This window comes from Aotus nancymaae, unplaced genomic scaffold (assembly GCF_030222135.1).
Source record: "Aotus nancymaae isolate 86718 unplaced genomic scaffold, 86718_ANA_hifiasm-v0.15.2.pri h1tg000131l, whole genome shotgun sequence".
NCBI classification, from domain to species: Eukaryota; Metazoa; Chordata; class Mammalia; order Primates; family Aotidae; genus Aotus; species Aotus nancymaae.
The window spans coordinates 8,281,709-8,304,050 of NW_026988546.1; the positions used below are offsets into that span (position 1 = coordinate 8,281,709).

At 37.3% G+C, this 22,342-nt stretch overlaps 1 protein-coding gene across 3 annotated transcripts in view; it reads left to right on the plus strand.

The window, feature by feature from the left end:
- Positions 1–21,503, plus strand: part of IL1R1 (interleukin 1 receptor type 1) — a 74,669-nt gene extending 53,166 nt beyond the window's left edge. For all 3 annotated transcript variants that reach the window (XM_064371469.1, XM_012471516.3, XM_012471517.3), the window contains exons 4-12: positions 6,531–6,765; positions 6,869–7,058; positions 7,862–8,030; positions 10,026–10,091; positions 13,038–13,155; positions 13,914–14,065; positions 16,081–16,224; positions 16,975–17,142; positions 17,858–21,503. In XM_064371469.1, coding sequence (XP_064227539.1) covers positions 6,531–6,765; positions 6,869–7,058; positions 7,862–8,030; positions 10,026–10,091; positions 13,038–13,155; positions 13,914–14,065; positions 16,081–16,224; positions 16,975–17,142; positions 17,858–18,264 — 1,649 coding nt within the window. In that variant the 3' untranslated portion in view covers positions 18,265–21,503. The remainder of the gene's footprint in view (positions 1–6,530; positions 6,766–6,868; positions 7,059–7,861; positions 8,031–10,025; positions 10,092–13,037; positions 13,156–13,913; positions 14,066–16,080; positions 16,225–16,974; positions 17,143–17,857) is intronic.
- The last annotated feature ends 839 nt before the right edge of the window (positions 21,504–22,342 follow it).

Below are 22,342 nucleotides of genomic sequence, written 5' to 3' on the forward strand. Positions count from 1 at the left end.
GGATACAGCAGGGAATAGTCCAGATAGAAATACCTGCCTGCATGGGGTTTACATTCCTGTAGAAGAGAGAGATAACAGGTAAGTAGATATATGTTGTGTCATATGATGACAAATATAGGGAGGAAAACAGAGTATAAGATTTTGGAATTAGAGTGGGCAGAAGATTAATTTTTTGTGTGTGGCCAGAAAAAACCTCGCTGAGTAGTTGACTTTTGAGTGACCTTAAGGAAGGGGAAAAGAGAGCAATTTGGATATCAGATTGGGATGTGGAAATATTCCAGGCAGCATGTGCAAAGGTCCATAGGCCAAGAGTATTTGGCATGCTTTCAGAATAAAAATATCAGTGTGGCTGGAGCATAGTGAGAGATGGGGGAAGTCATAAGGAACCAGGCTATCTGGGTAATGGGGGGATGGCAGAGGGTTGATTATGTAGAATGTTACACCCTTTCTTAGGGTCTTGGCTTGTAGTTTGGCTGAGATGGGAAGACTGCAGAGTTCTTTGTTCAAAACCAGAGAGGTGATCTGACTTACGTTTTGATTACTGTTTTGAGAATAGATCCAAGGGAGCCAAAGAGAGAAATAGAGAAGCCAGTTAAGAGGTAAGCCATGATGATGGCTTTTTCTAAACAAGTATTGTTGATGGCTTGTGAAAGGGTGGCAAGGAGAAATGGGAAGCAGTCAAATTTTGAAATGTTTTGGGAACAGAACCAAGAGGGATTTGGAGTTGGGCCAGATGTGAGGTGTGAAGAAAAGAGAAGAATCAAGAATGATCTCAGGGAATTTTGGCCTGAGCAAATGCAAGGTGAAATTTCCATTGATGGGATAGGGAAGATCAAGTTTCCATATTGGACATGTTAAGGTTAGCTGTCCATTAAATATTTAAATGGTGACTTTGACTAGGCAGTCTGCAGCCTGAGGGAGAGGTCTGAGTCAAGTACACAAAATTGGAGACCTCAGCAAGCAGTTGGTATGAGAACCATGAGACTGAATAGGATCATGGAGTGTAGTTAGGAAAGATAAGAACTTTAAGGACTGAACCAGAGACTGTCTTAAATTCCTTGGTCCAATAAGTAAGTTTTTTCCCCTTTGCTGAGGGGCTCCATGTGTGTCGGAGCATGCCTTCAACATTAAGGCTGTTTACAGCTCTGCCTTAGCTTTCACTTCCTGCTTGTGTATGACCTCAGAGTCATCCAGAAATGAGAGTCTGGTGCCTTGTCTGCAGTATCCTGGGCATGCACACAGCCCTGCATACATGGGCATCTTTCTAGGTTCCCCAGGAATGTGTCAGAGCTTTTCAAAGCCCTCTGGTGGTTATGGCTCTGGTACTGCAGCCTTAGGCAGTTGTAAAAAAACAACACTGAGTTTTTCCAGCAAACACCTTAGGGATAGTGCTTTTACTGTGGAGCTCTTGGTGAGGTCAATAACAACACCACCCTATGAACGTTCCTTTGAAGACCTGCCATTCAAGTCAAAGAGTGGCAATGCTTTGGGAACTGGACTTCTTGAGGAGCTCCAAAACTTCTCTGTTCTTGCACACCTGCTGGTTTTCAAAGCTTTTGTGTCTGCAAAGCTCCTGAAACTCATGGCTGTTGTAAAGCAGGAAGAGTAGGATGGGAGTTATTTAAGTTATAAAGCTACAAACTCTGCTGATCTACTCTGATTTGGCATGTTTCTGTTTATTTCCTTATGTTTCTGTTTATTTCCTTATTTTCTAATAAATACTTTTCTGGTTATTACAAGCCTGTGATTTTTTTGAAAATTTTTTGCCAGTCTTTTTGTTGCCTCTATTGAGGAATGATTTATGAGACCCTCATTTCACCATATTGGAAATCTTGCAAATTCAATTTCTTTGAATAAAATATTGTATTAATAGATAATAGGGCAATTTAGGCTATCTATTTCTTCTTGGGGAGCTTTAGTAGTCCAGAGAATTTGCTCATTTATGTTATTAAATTCATTGGCATAACATTGTTTATAATATTCCCTCACTACCCTTTACAAATTATTTTAATAAGAGATGTCATCTCTTTTTTCTTTTCTTGATTAGTCTAGCTAAATATTTATTAATTTTATTGATTCTATGAAAGAACCAGCTTTTGGTATCTCTGGTTTTTCTTCATTGTTCTTGTTTTCTATTTTGTTGATTTCCTCTCTGATCTACTATTTTCTTACTTCTTCTGCTATATTAATTGTGTTTTTTATTTTCTGTATCTTACCATATTTTGACATTCTGGAAGGTCTTTCATACCTAAGGAGGGGCTGCCCCTCCCAAGGGCTAAGCAGTTCCTAAGTGTGTTGTGAACAGCTTACATGGAGTGTCCTGCCCTTCATGTGAGACTGTCTGACCCAAGACTGTGCCCCACTCATCTCCTTATCCAACTCTCATACCCCAAACCAATATTACCCCAACCTCAGTCAACCCAGGATCAGGTACTAGAGAACTAGGGACAGCCTCTATGCCCACAGCCTGCAAAAATGGTTCAAATGGGCCAGTCTGAAGCTGTTTATGCTTCCCTGCCTTGCCTTTCCCATGAGAACTCCAGTAAAGACTCTGGCCTAGGCTTTCTTTTTGTTTCTGCCTCTGCCTTCTAACTCAGTCTGGTGAAGTCTGGTGATTTTCCCTGTGGTTTTGCTTGGGGTGACATACCCCTTCTGTTCAGACCATTAGGTAATACAAATCTTTCAGTGGCATTAGTCTCTGTTTTGTCACTCAGTCACCTTTGTCAATGAAGACCCAGGTATAGAATCTCTGCTTGCTGCTTACTTTGGATATACTTTGTTCTTATTCTAGGTTCTTAAGGTAGAAGCTCAAGTCATCAATTTGAGATTTAAAAAAAAATATATGCATTTAGTGCTAGCAATTTCCCTCTAAGTACTGCTTTCATTGAATGCCACAAGTTTTGATCTGTTATGTTTTCCTTATCATTCAGATAAAAATACTTTATAATCTTTTTTATTTTTTTTACTCATGTTATTTAGAAGTATGTTAGTTTTCAAATATATAGGGATTCCTTAGATATCTTTCTGTTACTGATTTCTAATTTAATTCTATTGTCACCAGAGAATAAGTTTTGTCTAATTTGAATCCTTTTAAATTTACTGAGTCTTGGGTTATGCGGAAGAATATGGAAAATTTGCTGAGTTTTATGTGTGCACTTAAAAAAGAATGTAATGTTCTACTGCTGTTGGTTGGAATTTTCTGCAAATATCAATTATGCCAAATTGATTGATAGTGTTGTTCAGATCTTCTATATTGTGACTGATTATCCGTTTAATTGTACGGCTTGTTCTGTCAGTCCTTGTGAGTGGGGTTTCTCTAGTTCTTGCAATTCTATCAGTTTTTGCTTTGTGTATTTTGAAGTACTGTTAGCAGGTGCATAAACATTTAGTATTATTGTGTTCCTGTTGATGAATGAATTCTTTATTTTTTGTTTTTATTTTTTGAGACAAAGTCTTGCTCTGTCACCCAGGCTGGAGTGCAGTGGCATGATCTTGGCTCAATGCAGTCTCCACCCCCTAGGTTCAAGCGATTCTCGTGCCTTAGCTTCCCAAGTAGCTAGGATTACAGGTACCCACCACTATGCCTGGCTAATTTTTTTTGTATTTTAGTAGAGACGGGGTTTTATCATGTTGGTTAGGCTGGTCTCAAACTCCTGACCTAAGGCGATCCACCCACTTCGGCCTCTCAAAATGCTGGGATTATAGATGTGGGCCACCATGCCTGGCCAACTTCTTTATTTTTATGAAAAGGCCCTTTTCTCTTGTAATATTTTTACTGTAAAATCTACTTTGATAATAGTCACTCAAGCTTTCACTAATTACTTTTTATTAAGGCATAGTTGCCAAATTCATATATATTTACAATGTACAATGTGATGTTTGGTATATGTATATATTGTGAAATGATTACCCCTAGCTATTTAATCTAACTTTCTTTTCATGAGTGTTAGCATGGCAAATCTCTTTTCTTATTAATCTATTTTTATCTTTATTTATAAAATCTGTGTATGTAGATGTATGTGTTTATGTTAGGTACCACATAGTTGGGTCTTTCTTTAACCAATCTGATCATTTCTGCCTTTCAATGAGAGTGTTAAGACTATTTGAAATTTTAGTGTGATTATTCATATATTAGGGTTTAATTCTGGGATCTTGCTATTTGGTTTTCTATTTGTCCCATCAATTCTGTTATTTTTTTCTCTTTTTTGCTGCCTTTTGGATTAATTGGCATTTTTAGGATTCATTTTACTTCACTTGTTGGCTTATTAGTCATAAGTTTGTTGTGTATGTGTTTTTTAACAACTGATCTGGGGCTTAAATAGCTACCTCTAAGTTATTTCTGTCTGCCTTCAAGTAATCCTATATGGTTTCACATATAGTATAAAGAGTTAAAATAATATATACCCATTTCTCCTTTCTTGAACTTTGCCCTATTATTTCCATATATGTTACTTCTTTACTTGTTATAAACCTTATAGCATTTTATTATTTTTTTATGTAAACACTCAGTTATCTTTAAATAATAAGAAAGATGATCTTATAATTGCCCATGTAGTTAACATTTTTGTTGCTATTCATTCTTTCGTGTAGATTCATTTTCTTCTTAGAATATTGTCCTTTCTGAGGACTTAAGTATTTCTTGTAATGCAGGTCTACTGTTGATGACATTTTACAGCTTTTGCAAATCTGAAGAAGTCAGTATTTTTTTCTAACTTTTAAATATATTTTCACTGGGTATGGAATTCCAGGTAGACTTTTTCTTTCAGTACTTTAACAATATTGTTTTACTGTCTTCATGCTTGTACTGTTTTTGGAAAGAAGGCTGCATCATTTTTGTCTTTGTCTTCTGCAATAATTGTGTCATTTCTCCCTAGCTACGTAGAAGATTTTATCTTTGTTACTGGTGTTGAACAATTTGATTATTATGTGTTTGGAGTAGTTTGCTTTATGTTTCTTTTGCTCGAGGTTCATTGTGATTTGGGGGACTATGTATACATCATTTTTGTCACATCTTGAAAAACTTCAAATATGTTTTCTGTTTTCTACATTTTTCTTCTTCAGTGATTCATATTACATGTATTGAAGTCCTAAGCTAAATAATTCCCTGTCGAGTATACTCTGTTATTTTCTTCTCTGTGCTTAATTTTGGATCATTTCTAGTGCTGTGTCTTCAAGTTTACTCATCTTTTTTTTTTTTTTTTTTTCCTGCAGTATCAAATTTGCCATTGGTCCTATCCATTGGTTTTTGTAACTCAACATTGTTGTTTTCATTTCTAAAAGTTTCTTTTTAAATCTCTTTCATGTCTTCACTAATTGTATTTGATCTTTCCTCTAGCATCTTTAATAAATGGAATACAACAGTAATAAACTATTTAAATTTTTTAATTTATTAAGTCTATTGTCTGTGTCATTTCTGGGTCAGTTCTGATTGATTGATTTTTTTCCCTCCTTATCATTGGTTGTATGTTACTGCTTCTTTGCATGCCTAATGATTTTTTTTGATGTTAGACATTGTGGATTTTACTATGTTGGGTGCTAGATATTTTCATATTCCTCAAAATGTTCTTAGCGTTGTCCTGCCACATGACTGTCACTTGGAAATGGTTTAATCCTTTCGGGTCTTGTTTTAAGCTTTATTAGGATCAGGAAAAAGTTTATTCTAGGCCTAATTTCCCCCAATTACTGAGTCAGAACCCTTCTGGGTACTCTGAGGCCTTATCATTAATGAGGCTTTCCACTCTGGCTGTTGAGAACAGCAACATTTCCAGCATTGGGTGTTCTCCAGGTGTTACTTCCTCCAGTCATTTTGGCAATTGTCTCTCTAGCCTTGAGTCATTTTCTTACATTCTTACACTGACTGATACTCAGCTGAAAAATTGGGGGAGACTCTCAGTTATCCTCAGACTCTTTCTCCCTGTCCTCATGCAGCTCTAAGTACTTGGGTACTCCGTCCTGCAAACTTGGTCAACCCAGGTTCTCAGCTTCATCTCAACCCAGGTTCTCAGCTTCATCTCAACTCACTGGGCTTTGCCTATGTTTCTTCTCAGCAATGTCATGGCCTGGCTATAATTTTGGACAATGGGAGGGCTCACCTCCTTTTTTCCTCATCTTTCTGGGGTTTCTGTCCTTTGTTTTCTGATGTTCAGTGTCTTGAATAGTGTTGTTTCATATACGTTGTCCATTTTTTAGTTGTTCATGTGGGAAGGTAAATCCAGTTTCTGTTGCTCCATCTTATACTGAAATACATGTCTCTCCTTCTACATTCTCCCCACTTTTTAGATGAGTAAAAAGGAAGTGAAGGAGGTTACATAACTTGCCAAAGGCACAGTACACAGGCAGTAAGTGACACAGCTGGACTTGAACATGCTTCTCAGACTCCCAAGATAATGCTCTTATCACAAGACTGTAAAGCTTTTATATGTAATGTGAATTGATGTATTTAATAATCAATATATTTCTTTGTAGATATTAAATTAAGAGACGCTGGCAAATTTTATCTTTAAATTGCTTACCCCTTCTCCCTTTTAAAGATAAATGCAAGGAACGTGAAGGAAAAATAATCTTAGTTTCATCTGCAAATGAAATTGATGTTCGTGCCTGTCCTCTTAACCCAAATGAAAACAAAGGTATTATAACTTGGTATAAAAATGACAGCAAGACACCTATACCTACAGAACAAGCCTCCAGGATTCATCAGCACAAAGAGAAACTTTGGTTTGTTCCTGCTAAGGTAGAGGATTCAGGACATTACTATTGTGTGGTAAGGTAAGAAAGGAATTAGTATGTTACAAACATGTATTCTGGGTTCCTGCAGTCATTAAGGACAGAAATACTTTTAATAATGCTCAATTTACCTATTTTATTTTAGAAATTCATCTCACTGCCTCAAAATTAAAATAACTGCAAAATTTGTGGAGAATGAGCCTAACTTGTGTTATAATGCACAAGCCATATTTAAGCAGAAACTACCCATTGGAGGAGATGGAGCACTTGTCTGCCCTTATCTAGAGTTTTTTAAAGATGAAAATAATGAGTTACCTAAAATGCAGTGGTATAAGGTAATTTTATTTTAAATATGATATTTCACTTTTCTGGAAAATAATATAGTTCCCTGGACAATAGGATGAATCTGCAAAGTATCTTTTTATTTTGCATATTGTTTTCTCTTTAATGGTGAAGCTTAATAGAGAACCTAAAAAGAATTGTAAGACTGCATTCACTTAATTTGAGGCTTAACTAGAAACTTACTTGCTATTGTTTTTATTTAATTTAATAAGATGTATTTTAGAAAAGTAACAGAAATAGATGTTTAAAGAGAAGACTGACTATAAACTTAAGGTATTTAAGATGTAACTATTTATTACAAAATACATTATATGTATTTTACTAAAGATATGGTCTTCAAATAACCTGCTAGTTTCCATAACTGTCTTAAAAGTGGGTTGACTAGCTTTCCATGGAACATGCCATGTTTTGGTACCTTTAATCTACCTAGTCTGGTGGAACTTAAATGGGGAATCATCTTGTAGTGCTTAAGACATACTAAATAAATCATATCAGTGAAGAAATGAAGTGCAGTATTGTTAGGAAACTATATAGTGTTAACGTTTTCTTTCAAACATGTTTTTCTTGCAAAATAAATTGGTCTTCACTATAGCACAAGGCTCACAGACTTAAAAACTTAATGCCATAGGAATATACTTAACTGTTTCCAAAAAACCAATATTAAAACTTACTGTATGTAAGGAACTTTTCCAGTCACTTTCTAAATATATAATATTTGCTAATGTGAAAAAAATGGAGTTGTAGATCAGGAAAAGTTACTAATTGGTTTTCAATGCTTCTCTCTCCCTTTATCTAGGATTGCAAACCTCTACTTCTTGACACTGTACACTTTAGTGGAGTCAAAGATAGGCTCATCGTGATGAATGTGACTGAAAAGCATAGAGGGAACTATACCTGTCATGCATCCTACACATACTTGGGCAAGCAATATCCTATTACCCGGGTAATAGAATTTATTACTCTAGGTGAGTCATAGTTCCAGCCCTAGAAGGTTTAGATCTGGGAAGGCCCAGAGACTATGATTCTAATATTACTTTCATTGTCCATAAAGAAACTAAATCCAAGATGAGCTCAAAGATACCACAAAAGTCATGTGGCTTTAGTTTTGTTTTTGTGTTACTAAATACTATGTAATGTTTTCCATTCCTGCTTCAGATGTAGTGCTAACTAAATAGAGACATTATGAGCTGTGTTTTCCAACTGATCTAAGAGGGTTGCTCTTTGGCATGGCTAAAAATGGTTCTTACTGAAAGCTTTGGGGCTCCCTGTGGCTGGTATATGGGAATGTTCTGTACTTAGGGAGTCTCAGTGAGTCTCAGTGTCTAGCAGCAAGCATCAGTGTGGACACTAATGAGCTTTGAAATAAGTCACATTTCCAGAATCTACCTCCTGTTCTTTCTGCGTTAGCTGTTAACCTCTCTAAGCCTGTTTCCTCCTCTGTAACAAGATGATGCAATCTCCCGAGGTTATTGGGAAGATTAGGGATATGGGGTATACTAAACTTGTGTGCCTGATGCAAAGAAATGCTTGGTGCTAAACAGCTATGCAAGTAATAGGTGTACAATGATTGTTCTTGTTAATTTTCTTGTGTCTTTCAATTCTGCATAACCATGTTTCATATTTAAAACCATATCACAACAAAATGAAACAAAATGCACAAATTACCTGGGGTTAGTCAGAATGCTCAAACTTTTTGTAAATATTGAGATTTTTGTAAACTTTATGTAACATAAGAAGAGTTATTTCAACCAGAACTTTTTTTTGCAGGTTAAAGAGGTGTCTATTAGTAGTTATGCTGGGACAACAGATATAAATTGGGAATATCTCAAACAAACTCATAATATGATCACCGTATAAATAGCTTCACTTTTCCTGTTATATACTACTTTATTTTCCAAAGACTAATTTTATTAAATAAAAATAAATTCCTTGCCATTGTCCCACAAGCATCAGTGAATCCTAATTTTCAGTGGTCTTTGTATCAAACCATGTTCTTGAGTTTTTAGCAGCCTGTGTCCTGTCATTGTGGAGCTCTGCTCTGTCTTTCCTGAAACATAGCAACCAAACCAGCAAGTAGAGCTAGAGAGAGATCTGGGCACTGGGGAATATTTAAGCTAGGTTAAGTGTATTTTAGATACTCTCTGTTCCTTTTACTGATCCCATTTGTAGAAACAATATACTCTACTTGGGGCGAGGTAATATTTTGTTTTCTTCCCAAGACCTGCCCCAATGATGCCTAGCACTTTTTGTTTACTCAAGGATTCAAAAATACTTATTGAGCATTTACTATGTTTCAGGAACTGTTATAGGTATACATTAGGGAATGAAAGAGATAATATCCTACCTTCACGGCGTTCACTTTTTTTTCGACTGGTGGAATACTGAGTGATCAAATTTATAGTTTCTCATAGTTTCTTCATGGCCACAGATCAACCCCTGAAGCCAATCTTTTCATAAATAAGTCAGATTAATTTCTGGGGCTCCTTGATACTTTTTGGGCCTATTTTAATAAATTACAGCATTATTCCATAACCCTGTAGTTGTCTCTATTGGGTCATTACCACAGTTATTAAATGCAAACAGGTCTAGTACTGACTAGCCCTGCTGGCCAGTAACACCCAGTTCAAGGAGGTGACTATTCTCGCCTTTCCTGACATGCTTTCACTTAAGAGAGGCACTTGTCTAGGGACCTAGGGTCCTGATGATGTGTGTGTTTTTCAGTAGCACCTCACTTTATGGGTTCCGAAGGTCTAGCTCTGCCCCAGGGTTCACAGTGTGCTGTGGCCTCTGCCTCAGCTTTCTTCCTTCATTTCCTCCCTCCTGTCTCCTGGCGTATGTGCTTTGAATACTTGATGGAGTATCTGGCCAGAAGTCATTTAGTATATTTTGCTAAGTGTTGTTATCACTTGAGATCATGATCTATAAGGGACTGACAAACCCTATGGGTGTTTCTCTTTCAGAGGAAAACAAACCCACGAGGCCTGTGATTGTGAGCCCAGCCAATGAGACAATGGCAGTAGACTTGGGTAAGTGGGCTCCAGTTAGGATATACTGGAATGAGTTTTTTTTTTTTAACATAAGAGTAAGAAAAATTGTATCTTTACTGTATATAATCTAAGCAATTTATTGAATATATCTATAATTTGAGGGAAAGTGACACAAATTATATCTTAATTTTTTGCATTTCTTGCCTCTATGACAAACATCTTGCTATGTCTGATATCTCCACTGCTACTTTTCTATGGACACTTTACCATGCAAACACCAGCCAGACACCAAGGTCAAAAGGCCTAGGAACCAGAAATGCCATTGACTGGTAAAGGATTGGCTTTCTCTTGACCAGAGCCAAGCTTTGAGTCAGAAGAGTAAGGCTACAGGTCCCGAAGATGGTAGTCATTCTAGAAAAGTACTTTTCAAAGTTACTGGACATTTTTTATTCAAGAATAAAGAAAGAACCCCACAAGCATCTAGTTCTGCACTGTTCAGTGCAGTAACTACTAGCCACATGGAGCTATGGACATGTAAAATTAAATTAAGTCAATTGATTCATATTGTTAAATTTAAAGTTAGTTTCTCTGTCACATTAGCCATATTTCAAGGGTTTAATAGCCACATGTGACAAGTGACTACTGTATAGACAAGCATGAATATAGAACATTTTCATCATCACTGAAAGTTCTATTGGAAACCACTGATCCAGAGAGAAAAAGTGATTCTTTGTGTTAGAGGACTCAAAATAGGCTGGCCTTGGAATTGTCTTCTGTAATAGTAACTACGTGACAGCAGTCAAGAACCATGCAGAGGTTAGAAGGTACATGTTTGTGATCTGTGAATTCTGTACTTGGCCAATTCTGTACTTGTTTTTATGGTGGGAGGTGGTAGAAAAACATCCTCAGAAGGAAACAAAAATGTCAAAACTCAAAATTAAATATGGGCCGATAGACTCTAGAACAGTGTTTCTCAACCATTTTTTTTTGTTTTAAATTGTTCTCCTTTAGAGTCTAAAAAGTCTTCCTCCACCTAATTCTCTTTCCTGTCTTCAAATTTCAGTACCACAGCTATCTTTTATATCTGCTGATATGCTGTGGCCCCTTGGAGTGCCACAAACTGTGTAATATCTAAGGTTTTCTTGCCCCTTCCCCAAGAACCAGTTTTGCCCTGCTGGCCACAGCCCTGTTGAAAATGCCTGCTCCAGAAGTATGTAATTCAGAGCTCTGTCACCTAGGCTACATTGATCTCCCAATCTTAAAAAGAAAAAAGCTTCAAATTAGGAAATAACTATTTTAATATATTATATTGACAGTGGATCAGAAGAATATAGTACCCTGTATATATTTATCCTGAAGGGTGTTAAACAGGCATTCTGTAAGATCCAATACCATTTACTCATAAAGTGACTTAGAAACATAGGAATTGAGAGATAATTCCTTAACTTAATTAATAACATCGGTGCAAGCCAATAGTCACCAACATTCTTAAAGGTGAAATACTACAGACCTTCTCACTAAAGTCAAGAGCAAGACAAAGATGCCCATGTAACCAGTATTACTGAACACAGTCTAGAAGTGCCTAGTAACACAATTGAAGGAAAAAAGCAAGGTATGCTTACCACAAAAGAAAAGAGACATTTTTCTTATTATTTCCAGATCTTACAAATCCCAGGAAAATTGCTCGTAAAAACTAGAATTAATTTTATATTAATTAGTCAGATAGCAAATTAACATTTAGAATTAACATTCTAAAATATAAGACTTATTTAGCAATAAGCAGCTAGAAAACATGATAGGAAAACAAACCATTTGTACCAGTAAATGTCTTAGAAGTGTCCATAAAATATCTTAGAAAAATTTTGAAAATATGTGGAATTTATAAGAGAGGAAAAAGCTCAGAAAACCAAAACCCTGAATATAAGTCTCAGAAAAACTGAGATTTAAAGCATGCATCCATCTAGGTGCGATGGTTCACACCTGTAATCCCAGCACTTTGGGAGGCCAAGGAGGATGGATCACTTGAGGCTAGGAGTTTGAGACCAGCTTGGTTAAGATGTTGAAACACTGTTTCTACTAAAAATACAAAAATTACAGGCATGGTGGTGCACACCTGAAGTTCCAGCTGCTTGAGACGCTCAGGCATGAGAGTCACTTGAACACAGGAGGCGGAGGTTACCGTGAGCTGAGATCACGCCACTGCATTCCAGCCTAGGTGACAGAGTGAGACTCTGTCTCACTAAAACAATGCAATTAAATAATAGATAGAGTCATAACAGTTTTTAAAAGCAAGGCTGATGAGCACCAAGCTAACAAAAAGCATGTTGATTCACCATGAATTCAGGAAACGTAGACGAAAATTTAAGGGACATTTTCTTCTCTCAAATGGCAATGTCTAATCAAAAATACTTATTATCAGGAGGTTTTGGCAGAAATCATGCTCATATACACTATTGGAGAGAGTGTAGACTGATATAGCCTCACTAAAGAGAGGGGCTTGGCTTTTACGATACATTTCTTTAATTAATCTTACTTCCAGATTTTAATACTTCAGGACATGTGCAAACACTGATGTACAAGAATATTCATTAAAATATTAATCATAATAATGAAAAATTAGGAAATTGTGTTCATCAACAGAAAAATAGTTGGTCATAGTGTATACATATTTATGGAGTACTAAGCAGCTGTGACAGTCTATTTTGGAAGACAAATCATGCAGGCCCAAATTCCCAATCCACAGTAATTACAAAATAGTAGGGAATAAGACCTCATTTCAAAAATTGCATATTTTCACAGAGAAGGTAAGAAATGAGATACATAGAGTTACTAATGGTGGTTTTCTCTGGGTGGTGAGTTTAGGGCAATTTTCCTTTTTCTTTGTGCATTTCTGTATTTACAATTTTAATTCAATAGCCATTTGTTAATCTAGATGGATCAGAAAAAAACCCATTAATGTTGTGATTAAAAATACATGCTTTGCAGGATCCCAGATACAATTGATCTGTAATGTCACTGGCCAGTTGAGTGACGTTGCTTACTGGAAGTGGAATGGGTCATTAATTGATGAAGATGACCCAGTGCTGGGGGAAGACTACTACAGGTATGTATGCTAAGAGTCATTCAGTTTGCTATTAAATCCCACGTGATATTTTATATAACGTTGTTGGTTTAATTTAAAAGCAAGTGTTAGTTGGCTGATTGGTCCTAACCCTTTGCTGTCCAGTTTTTTTTTTTTGACTAAACTAAGCAGGATTTATAAGATCTTGAACATTTAAGGTAAAAAACACATACCATTGTGATGCAAATTCCAGACCACTTAGAAGCCTTTCTCTTAAATTGTACATGTTGCATCATTTCAACGAAGCAATTATCTTTCATTATTATTTATGTTCCTTAAGTAGTTTAGAAGCCACTCATTAAATGGGCTCAAGAATCAGGCAATCCACTGCTGGGTTCCTACTACTCATCTATGGGACAAAGATCTCCTGGCTTCCCATGACCTCTCCTTCACATCACCTGCAAAGCACTTTGTCATCTGCCCCAATCTCCTCTTGTTTAATATCTTTTTCTCACTGCCCCATAGAGACCACAATGCATTTGTTTACATTTTTATTTTTGGAAGTGGTAGTGTTTTGCTTTCTCTGCTACTGAGTCTGTTACTGACAGCGGTCTTGAGGTTGGAAAATCTCAGATTAGTGTTGCCAACAGTCTGATTGTTTTGACTGTGATTGACCAAGGTGATTATTTCAGCTGCAATTTATGTCACAAATAAGGAAATATACAGGGTATACATGTCTTATTTGTAGTTGATGCAATTTACTTACACAAATGTATTTGCTCTCTTTCTCTCTCGAACAGTGTGGAAAATCCTGCAAACAAAAAAAAGAGTACCCTCATCACAGTGCTTAATATATCAGAAATCGAAAGTAGATTTTATGAACATCCATTTACCTGTTTTGCCAAGAATACACATGGTGTAGATGTAGCATATATTCAGTTAATATATCCAGGTAAACAACAAGCTAATTGAAATGCAATTTTGTTTTACTGTAATAAGATTCCATGACCTTGACGTTTGCAGTGCCATTTCCTCTGCTTAGAACACTCTTCACTTCCTCTTTACCTGGATACCGTCTATTCCTCTTTTACTACTCTGCTGAACTCTCTCTTCTAGGAAGTTTTTCTGTCCTGCTGCCTGCCCTTAATCCAGCTCTTGGCCCAAAGAGAGAAGGGTATGGCCTCTATATGTACTTCTGTAGCACCAAATGTCACAGGATCTGTTGTACTTAGTTTTCTATCCTTAACTGTAAGTTCTGTGATGGTGGCAAGCATTTATCTTAGTAATCATTCTATTTCCATAGCTAATGGCAAGTTAGGTCTGGTACATTGTGGGTATTTAATGAATATATATATATATTTTTTATGTACAATTATTTGTCAATTAAAATTTTTTATTTTATTTTATTTTTCTCCTCCTCCATCAATTAAAATTTATATATATATTTTATGATTTAAAAAATATATATATATAATAGTACATTTTAGGTTCTAGGGTACATGTAAACAATATGCAGGATTGTTGCATAGGTACATACATGGCAATGTGGTTTGCTGCTTCCATCTTCCATCCCCTATATCTGGCACTTAATGAATATTTTTAAGTAAATGATTACATTGATGGATACATAGGTTAAGACTAAATATCCACTTTCAAAGAGGATATCAGATGTCACTGGGTTTCATGAATTGGTATAATAAAACATAATGCTGAAAGTATTTGTGAAACATTTTAAGGTAATTTTTGGTTTAATTAAAAATAGGATATTATAATTGCATATATGGAAGAATATCTGAAAGACCCTATAAACTAACTTCTATGTATGTTTAAATACCAGCAGCATACAAATAGAAATTACATTTAAAAGATAACATTTACAGTAGCATAAAAAATCATCAAATTCTTAAGAATAAGTCTAGCAAAATCTGTTCAAGACTTCTCTAATACAAACTAAAAAATATTGAGATAAATTAGAGAAGAACTAAATGGAGGGATATACAATGTTCATAGATTGAAAGACTCAATATTATGAAGATGTCAGTTCTCTCCCAAATGAATCTATGTGTTCAAAACAATTTCAATCAAAATCTCAGCAATATTTGTGCAAGTGAGCATCAGTGTTTGTATGGGTGTGTTTTTGTGGACACCTGTGAAAGTCATAGGGAATTGTAAAGGACCAAGAATAGTCATGGTGGTCTTAAATAAGAAAAATAAATTTAGAGGATTAATACTACACATGATCTTGTATGAAGCTACAGTACTTAAGACTGTAAATGTGAACTATCAATTGGGCCAGCTGGACATTTGTCTGGAAAATGGTATAACTTGATATTTATTTTGTACCCAAATCATCTAAATAGGAAAAGTAAATAAAGCTTTTAGATCCTCTTTTCTGGATGCTTACATGGTTCCTGATATTGAGAAGGTGCTTTCTTTTTCTTTCCTCTTTCTTCTTCTCTAGCCTCCTCCACATCACCGACTCTATCTGCTCCCTGACTTCCTCTGAAATTATTGGACAACTAAGTAGAGAAGGAGGCCAGGAGAATGTGGAAATGCGAAACTTCCCTAAGCCTCTAACTTTTTCCCTTTCTACCAGTCTTTGGCTTTACCCAATGGACTCTCTTACCTCTGGGAACTTTTGTAGGCTTTTGAGTGATTTTGACTTTTCCCTGTTTTACTGTGGAATGCTCTGTCTTGTGGTCTTCGGTGTTTTTTTTTTCCATGTTATCATATATTATGCTATTTAAGTAGAAACTTCATAGACTGCACCTTAGTTTTATAATTCATACTAGATTGCTTTGTACATTAGTATCCACTACAAAGTGATAATAATGAAAGGGTTAATACTGTCTGAATGTAGGCCAGTCCCAAATATGGTCTCTCTGAAATGCAGATATTTAATTTGCTGTGCCCAAATTTTTAATTATTTTTGGTGCTAATATTTTTTCTCTTCTTTTTTTTCTATAGTCCCTAATTTCCAGAAGCACATGATTGGTATATGTGTCATGTTGACAGTCATAATTATGTGTTCCGTTTTCATCTATAAAATCTTCAAGATTGATATTGTGCTTTGGTACAGGGATTCCTGCTATGTTTTTCTTCCAGTAAAAGGTATAATTTTATATTCCATGCAGTATTTCTTGTTGGAGATAGGGGATAGTTAGGAGATATAGAAGAGGACTAAGAGGATTTTTACTTAAGTTCTAAAATGAAAGGTGGCATATAAGAGAATAGTAGTTAGTCTTACACAGAATTATAGTTGTATGACTCATTAGGCTGAATATCATTGTTTTCTAAGTTCCTTTCTCAGCATTCACATTGGTAGAATAAACAGGTATTTAAAGCATCTGTTTATAAATTCAATTATGCAGAAGCCATTGGGAGACCTTGCTCTGTGACGAGTAGAACAGACACAGGTCATGTACCTTAATGATAGAAATGAAATGACTAGATCTTCATGCATCAGGGAGGCATTCTCTCTCTCTCTTTTTTTTAAACTTCACACACACACACAAGGAATACCAAAATATCTTAAGAAAAAAATGAATGGATAGAATTCAGGGCTGAGAACTTTGGGGGAAATGATGAGAACAGGGAGACTTTAAGGATGGCTCCATACTAAGAGGATGTGAGGCAGCCACCAAATAGAAGAACAAATTTGCAGTAAAACACAAGAAATAGGAATCTAATAAGAGATGAACACTTTTAAAAGGGATTATATTTTTGGTATTGCTGCTTCAACCATGCCATTGTATAAAAAAAGATTAATAGTTCATGATGTAATGAATGTTTGTGATACCGACTTTATCAAATCTCTTATTTTTGCCTTGTGATTCTAAATACATTATGTTTTTTCTTTAGCTTCAGATGGAAAGACCTATGATGCATATATATTGTATCCAAAGACCACGGGGGAAGGGTCTACCTCTGACTGTGAAATTTTTGTGTTTAAAGTCTTGCCTGAGGTCTTGGAAAAACAATGTGGATATAAGCTGTTCATTTATGGAAGGGATGACTATGTTGGGGAAGGTATGCATGTAATGGAACAAAGTAAAGGCTTATTGTTGTAAAACTACTTACTAAAATCTGAATTCCATCTTTCTAGAAGGTTGTGGCATAGGTGTATATGTTTCACAATTTTAAGAACCTTTTCAGAGGTGTATGATGATTTTTACATTTATTAAATGCAAAGCATTTACTTCTCTCATATTTTGTCAGAGCAATAATTAAGTGATTTTCATTTAGTTTTGAAAAACTTAGTGGCTAGTTAAATCCAATAGTTGCTTTACAACTGATACAATAAAACAGGAGTGGGAGAGATCAAATGATTTAATAATAAGTTTCTAAAATTCCAACGAAGTTTCCTGAGTTCTAAATGAAATATTTGTCTTTTGAGGGCCAATTTTTAAGTTAGTCAATAAAATGGGAAGTTCGCAGTGGCTCATGCCTGTTATCTCAGCACTTTGGGAGGCCAGGGTGGAAGGATCACTTGAGCCTAGGAATTTGAGGCTGCGGTGATCCAAGATCATGCCACTGTACTCCAGTGTGAACAACAAAACAAGACCCTGTCTCTAAAAATAAATGAATAAATAAATAAATAAACTCCTTTAATTTTAAGTAAAGCAAGAAAAAGGTATTAGGAGCCATAGGGTTGGGAAAAGCCATAGGGTTGTGTAGCTTTGGTTCACAAGAGAATGATGATAAATATAATTTTACTTACTGCATTGTGCTTCCTGTTTTTCAGACATCATTGAGGTCATTAATGAAAACATAAAGAAAAGCAGAAGACTGATTATCATTTTAGTCAGAGAAGTATCAGGCTTCAGCTGGCTGGATGGTTCATCTGAAGAGCAAATAGCCATGTATAATGCTCTTGTTCAGGATGGAATTAAAGTTGTCCTGCTTGAGCTGGAGAAAATCCAAGACTATGAGAAAATGCCAGAGTCCATTAAATTCATTAAACAGAAACATGGGGCTATCCGCTGGTCAGGGGACTTTACACAGGGACCACAGTCTGCAAAGACAAGGTTCTGGAAGAACGTCAGATACCACATGCCAGTCCAGCGACGGTCGCCTTTATCTAAACACCAGTTACTGTCACCAGCTACTAAGGAGAAACTTCAGAGAGAGGCTCACATGCCTCTTGGGTAGCATGGAGAAGTTGCCAAGAGTTCTTTGGGTGCCTCCTGTCTTACGGCGTTGCAGGCCAGGCTGTGCCTCATACTGACTTGTAGAGTTTATGGAATGTAACTGTATCTTCCTTTATCTCTGAGGTCACCTTTAATCAGATTGTTAAGGGAATAAGCCATGGCGTCAATAGCAGGCCAGGGCACTTCGAAGTAGAGGGCTTGGGAAGATCTTTTAAAAAGGTAGTAGGCCGGGCATGGTGGCTCACGCCTGTAATCCCAACACTTTGGGAGGCTGAGGTGGATGGAGCACCTGCGGTCAGGAGTTCAAGACCAGCCCGGCTAACATGGCAAAACTCCGTCTCTACTAAAAATACAAAAATTAGCTGGGCATGGTGGTGCACGCCTGTCATCCCAGCTACACGGGAGGCAGAGGCAGGAGAATCGCTCGAAACCGAGTGACTGAGGTTGCAGTGAGCCGAGTTCATGCCACTGTACTCCAGCCTGGGCAACAGAGCAAGACTCTGTCCCCCCGCCCCCACAAAAAAACAGTAAATGCCTTTTCTGAATGTTTGAACTGCCAAGAAAGGGCATGGAGACAGCAAACTAAAGGAAAGAGCATGCAGGAAATGGCTGCCATCTGTAGATGGCTTTGTTAAGTCATCCACAGCCCAAGGGTGGGGCTATGCCTTGTCTGGGGACCCTGTAGAGTCACTGGCCCTGGAGTGGCTCTCCTGAGCGGCACAGCAGGCGAAGTGCGATTGATACCTCACTGAGGAAGGGAGACGTATTCTTGGAGAACTATCAATTTGCTTGCATTTTTCACACACATCTCCAGCCAGAAGTTAGTTTCCAAAGACTGAATTTTATTTTGCAGATCTTGAAAACTGTCACTTCAGTGAACAAAGGGATTCTCCAGTATTCCAAGGTTTTGAAGTCATCTTAGCTTTCCGCAGAAGAGAGAAAACTTTAAAAAGCAACAGTAGCAGGGAACAGATCCACTTCTTAATGGTTTCCTCCCTGGCATGACTATCCTGTCCTTCGTTATTATTCTACATTTTATGTCTTTGGAGGGACAGCTCCCTAGTGACTTCCTTTCTCAGCATTGTCGCTGGCACAGCTCACGCATGAACCATCCTTCCTGGGATGCTGCTTTTCTGTCATCCCGCTCCTGCTGAAACACCTCCCGGTGGCTCCACCTGTTCAGGAGCTGAAGCCCATGTTCTCCCACCAGCTTGTCGCTCCCAGCCAGACTCCCTGCTCTGTCCGCCAGCCTCCCCTCGCTGTCCCACTGTATGAATTCCCAGGTTGGCCTCATGGTCGTGGCACCTGCCCCCAGCACTCTTCTGTCTTTGCTCTTGCCTGGCCCCTTCCTCCTCCTCTGCCTAGAAGGACTTCTCGCATTTTCTCCAGCTGATCAGAATTTTACTGAAATTCAGAACATCCTCCAATTCCACAGTTCCCAGGAGACTTTCCCTAAGAGGCGACTTCCTCTCCAGCCCTCTCTTTCCAGTCAGGTCTATGGTAGTGATGGCTGTGAGCATGTCAGGGAGGCTGGTCTCTCTCCAGCTGGAATCGCTGCACTCTGTGCGAGAGGCTGTGGGTGGCTGTCTCTGTCCCCCACTACCTTCCAGGAGCAATTTGCACAAGTAACATGGATTTATATAGTGCTTTATTGTTTTAAAAAATTCCCCAATTATCTTATTAAATTTTTGCAATTATTCTAATTTTATATAGAGAGAAAGTAACCTAGTTTTTTTTTTTTTTTTTTTTTTTTTTTTTTTTTTTTTTTTTAAATCACACTCTAAGTTCCATTGAACCCAGGACTTGAGCCTCCATTTCTGTCTTTTAGTCTGGTGTTCTAAGTACTTGACTTCAGGTCAGTAACTGTCCCCCTCACTCTACACTGGCACTTCTGTGAGAAGAAATGACATTTTGCTAGGAAGTGACCCAGTGTAGGAATGCTTTTATTTAAGACACCATATTCCAAACTTCTGAATGTTGACATTTTCAAAAATTATGTTTAGATTTTTTGAAAAAATTCTTCTATTTTCATATATTCTTTCCCTAAAGGCAGACATTTCTTAGTTCATTGAAAATGAAAGCACTTACTTTCTTTCGGTAATATATATATATATATATATTTTAAATGGTATGACAGGCCTCAGAAGAATTGGAGAAACCCTGGAAAACCACAAAGCCAAATTTGCATGCCACTGATTGCAGGACACAAGCACAGTTTTACGAGTTGTATGAACATGGACAGGCCTTCTGGTGTTTATATTTCTGGTATTTAATATGAGTGAACACAAATTTTAGTTGGAATAATAATTTTCCTCCTAAACAAAAATACATTGAGTTTAAGTCTCTGACTCTTGCCTTTCTACTTGCTTTCTCCTGGGCGCACTCTGCCAGCTTGAAGGAACAATGATTTTCTGAAGCTGCTGTTCCAACAGACAGAGCCTAGCTTTCATTTGGCACACAGACTATAGCCAGAAGCCCATGGAGCAGGGATGCCATGTCCTAAAAAGCCTATTAGATGCTTTACAAATTTAATTTTGCAGATTATTTTAGTCTGTCATCTAGAAAATAAATCAGCATGCATAGTGCCAAGAAAGCAAGCCAATTTAGAAACTTAGTAACAAAATTGACCAGAGAGTGGGGTTGGTGAGGACCAAGAATTACAAGTAGCATGGCACCTGGAATTTAAGGACAGACAAGAATCAATGGGTAAAACTGAGTGGAGGAGGGTCCAAACAGAAAAGTGCAAAGTCATTCCCCATCTTCCAAGGGTTGGATTCTGGAGGAAGAAGCATCATTCCTAGTTCCCATGGACTTCCTTTGACTTACTGTTCCCTACTAAAAACAAAACAAAACAAAAAAATCTTTAATGCCTTCCACATTAATTAGATTTTCTTACATTTTATGGCAGTTTTTTAAGATAGCTTAAGTGTTGAAGAAGAGTTTGCAAGTGCAACAAAATATTTAATTACCAGTTGTTAAAACTGGTTTAGCACAATTTATATTTTCCCTCTCTTGCCTTTCTATTTACAACAAAACAAAAGATATTGAGCCATGTTTTAAATGACATTTTTGATAAATTATGTTTGTACTGGTTAATGATGAAGGAGTTTTTAAAAATCTGTTTATATAATTTTGCAGCAGAAGCCAATTTTTTTATATATTAAAACATAAAATTCATGTACAGCATGCATCATGGATCAACAGACTGTACTTGTTTTCCAATAAAATTTTCAAACTTTGTACTGAGTGTTATCCTTGAAAATCTGTTACTTGTCTGGTTCACAGCTTACCTGCACATTCCCAGGCCTGAACAAGGTGAGGAGACTTTGTACAGAGAGTTCTTCTTGATGTGGGAAGGGGGTGGGGAGGGGCTGGAGGAGGGGAGGGGAGTGGAGGTCAGAGGCTATTGGCTTAATAGTGAGCCCTAACTCCCTTCTTGTAGTTAAACTCAACTTCATCTGCTCACTTGCTTCTAAAATGGATTAAAATGTGAGCCTACCTCCTCGTTGGGCAGGGCATCTCTGAAAAAAGGCAGCAGCATGACAGAAACTTATAAATAAAGCCCCACCTTCCTGGGACAGAGCACCTGGGGAAAAAAGGCAGTTATGAGTTCCAGTGCAGCAGACTTAAACGTACCTGCCCAGCAGCTCTAAAAGGAACAACAGAGCATACAGCTCAGCACTTGAGCTCTTATAAAGGACAGACTGTCTCCTCAAGTAGCTCCCCGACCCCCATATATCCAAAGAGTCACCTCATAAAGGAGAGCTCTGGCTAAAATCTGGCAGGTATCCTTCTGGGACAAAGCAGAAGAAGAAACTGCCAGCAAACCTTACTGTTCTGCAGCCACTGTAGGTGATTCCCAGGCAAGCAGGGTCTGGAGTGGACCTCCAGCAGTCCTACAGCAGAGGGGCCTGACTATTAGAAGGAAAACTAAGAAACAGAAAGAAATAACTTCATCATTAACAAACAGGATGTCCACTCAGAGACCCCATCTAAAAGTCACCAACTACAAAGACCACAGGGAGATAAATCCACAAAGATGGGAAGAAATCAGTGTAAAGAGGATGAAAACACCCAAA